The 2,882-nt window shown below is 53.4% G+C and overlaps 1 protein-coding gene across 1 annotated transcript in view; it reads right to left on the bottom strand.

Annotated features, from left to right (window-relative positions):
• Positions 1-1,616, bottom strand: part of CARD10 (caspase recruitment domain family member 10) — a 26,053-nt gene extending 24,437 nt beyond the window's left edge. The window contains exon 1 of the mRNA XM_077761969.1: positions 1,611-1,616. Coding sequence (XP_077618095.1) covers positions 1,611-1,616 — 6 coding nt within the window. The remainder of the gene's footprint in view (positions 1-1,610) is intronic.
• Between the last annotated feature and the right edge of the window lie 1,266 nt (positions 1,617-2,882).

Raw genomic sequence — 2,882 nt, forward strand, 5'->3', positions numbered from 1 at the left:
TTGGGGGGGGGGGGCAAAGCCGGGGGGGGGGGGGGGTCCCGGCCCTGCGGGAGCCCCCACCACCACCTGCCCCACGGTTGCCTTCCCAGGCTCTTGAAGCAGCCCTGTTTGGTGCCCTAGGAGAACCACCTTACATTAAATTGTTTGCAACAATAAGAATAAGGAATCCTCAACTCTGCCCAGGGGCATCAAAAACTAAAACTGAGGAAGAGGCAGGACAGGGAAGGGCTGTCTCTGCCGAAGGAACAGCCAGTGCAAAGGCCCAGGGGCGGGAAATCTCACTTTACGTTCCCAAGGGCTCTTCATTCCCCTCACTTGCTCAAACTTGTGCCATTCCAAGCCATCAATCCTGCTCACGAAGTCTCTGTGACTCAGAAGCCCCAGGGGTAGAGATGAGGTGAGTGGGCGGTCCTGCCCAGAAGGCTGGTGAATAATCATCCCACCGGCTTCACCCTCGGAACTCTGACCCTCTGCTGTGTTCTGAACTCATTCCATCTCACGCACACCCAGAGGGGAGGCCTGTCACTCTCCCAGGATGTGTGACGTAGCCAAAGCTCAGGTAAGGCTATGGGCAGACTGTCCCATCCCAACCAGGAAACTGGTGACTTCGACACACGCTTGGGAGAAAGAGCAGCCTCGGTGTGGACAAGGAAACCCAGCGGAAATCCGTTCGTTGGTTACTAGACTTTGGGGAGCTGGGACGTCGTTTCCTGGCCTCATTTTCCTGACCTGTGCAGTGGGGCTAGCCTGGACAAAACGGCCCTGTCCCGTGACGCAGGCTCTAGAACCAGGCAACCTGCATTCAACACCCCCCTTATTTTAATCTCTACACCCAATGTGGGGCACAAACTCATGTCCCCAAAACCAAGAGTCGGCCGCTCTACCAATTGAGCCAGCCAGGCACCCCCTTTGATGCCTCAGTCTCCTTACCTGTAAAATAGAGAGGATGATAGTACCTATCAGATAGGGCTATGCTGAAGATGCAGTGAGTTAACACACCCCATGCCCTGCACGTAACAGGTGTTCACTATAGCGTTGGCTGTTGCAATCCACAAGGGTCTGTCTTCTGGGAAAGCCCGTGACTCTGGCGGATTCTGCCCCCGTCCCAGCCACCCCACCAGTGCACTTGAACTCCAAAGAAAGCTCTGCACTAGTCTCTCTGGAGTACTCCTCCTCTGTCTGGAATGTGTCTCCCTCCCTTTCCCTCCATACCCTTCAGTTCTCTGCTCACATTCCCTTCTCGAAGAGGTTTCCCTGTCTGCCCTGTGGAAAGGAGGTCCTCCGATCATTTTTCTGTCTCCACCTCCTACTTTTGCCCTTCGGGGCTCTCATGAAAAATCCGTCCATTCTTTGATGTATTTGTCCACTTCCATCCCCTAATGAGTGTAAGCCCCTAAGGGCAACTGCGGTGCCTCCCTCCGCGTCTCTGCACCCACGGAGCCTAGCTCGGTGCCTAATACACAGCCAGGACCACTGAGATGCAGGCAGGGTAAATGAATGAGTGAAAGAATAACACACATTAGGGTTCCAGTGCATCTCCTACGCTATGTAAGATTCCCAGAGCTCCGAAATGACAGGACCCCAGGCCCTAGAGCAATAATAATACTCACCGACATCGTGGAGTGCTTCCCGTGTGCTGGGGTCATTCTGCGGACTTTCCATAGGTTAATCCTCACAACAGACTTGGGAAGTAGCCACTTCTACCACCGCATTTGATGGATGAAGAAGCTGAGACTTGGAGCTAAGTAACTCACCTAAGGGCACCCCGCTGAGAAGTAGGCCATCTGGGAATTTAACCCAGACACGGTCTGGCTCTGGAGTCAGCTTGCGTGTTTTTAAATTTTTTTTTTCTAGGAGAGAGAGAGAGAGAGAGCGTGAGCAGGGGAGGGTCAGAGAGAGAGGGAGACACAGACTCTGAAACAGGCTCCAGGCTCCGAGCTGGCAGTCAGCACAGAGCCTGACGCGGGGCTCGAACCCACGAACTGCGAGATCATGACCTAAGCGAAAGTCGGACGCTCAACCAACTAAGCCACCCAGGCGCCCCAACTTGCGTGTTTTTAAAATAGACTTTGTTTGGGGCTCCTGAGTGGCTCAGTCGGTTGGGCGTCTGACTTCAGCTCAAGTCATGATCTCATGGTTCATGGGTTCGAGCCCCACGTCAGGCTCTGTGCTGACAACTAGCTCGGAGCCTGGAGCCTGCTTCNTAATAATAATAATAATAAATAGACTTTGTTTTGGGGGCGCCTGGGTGGCTCAGTCAGGTGAGCGTCTGACTCTTGATTTCCACTCAGGTCACGGTCTCACAGTCACGAGATCGAGCCCCATGTCAGGCTCCGTGCCAAGAGTGGAGCCTGCTTGGGATTTTCTCTCTCACTCTCCCTAACCACCCCCACCTCAAAAAAATAAACATTTTTTTAAAAATTTTTTAATGTTTTATTTATTTCTGAGAGAGAGAGACAGCATGAGCAGGGGAGGGTCAGAGAGAGAGGGAGACACAGAATCTGAAGCAGGCTCCAGGCTCTGAGCTGGCAGCACAGAGCCCAACGTGGGGCTTGAACCCACGAACCGTGAGATCATCGGACGCTTAACTGACTGAGTCACCCAGGCGCCCCAATGAATAAACATTTAAAACATAGATTTTGGTTTTCAGCCCAGTTTTAGGTTCACAGTAAAACTGAGTGGAAGGTACGGAGATTTCCCATATGCCCCCCACTTCCCCCATGATCACCGTCTCCAACATCAGCTTGCTTTTCCACACTGGCCAGCGCAGCAAAGAGGAAGGCTTCCTGGAGGAGGCAAGGCAGAGGCTGAGCCTGGAAGGGCAGAGCAGATATCTGCACACAGACAGGGGAGCGGGCTCCCGGAGTAGGGAACGGAGTGTG

This window comes from Crocuta crocuta, unplaced genomic scaffold, assembly GCF_008692635.1.
Source record: "Crocuta crocuta isolate KB4526 unplaced genomic scaffold, BGI_CrCroc_1.0 scaffold193, whole genome shotgun sequence".
NCBI lineage: Eukaryota > Metazoa > Chordata > Mammalia > Carnivora > Hyaenidae > Crocuta > Crocuta crocuta.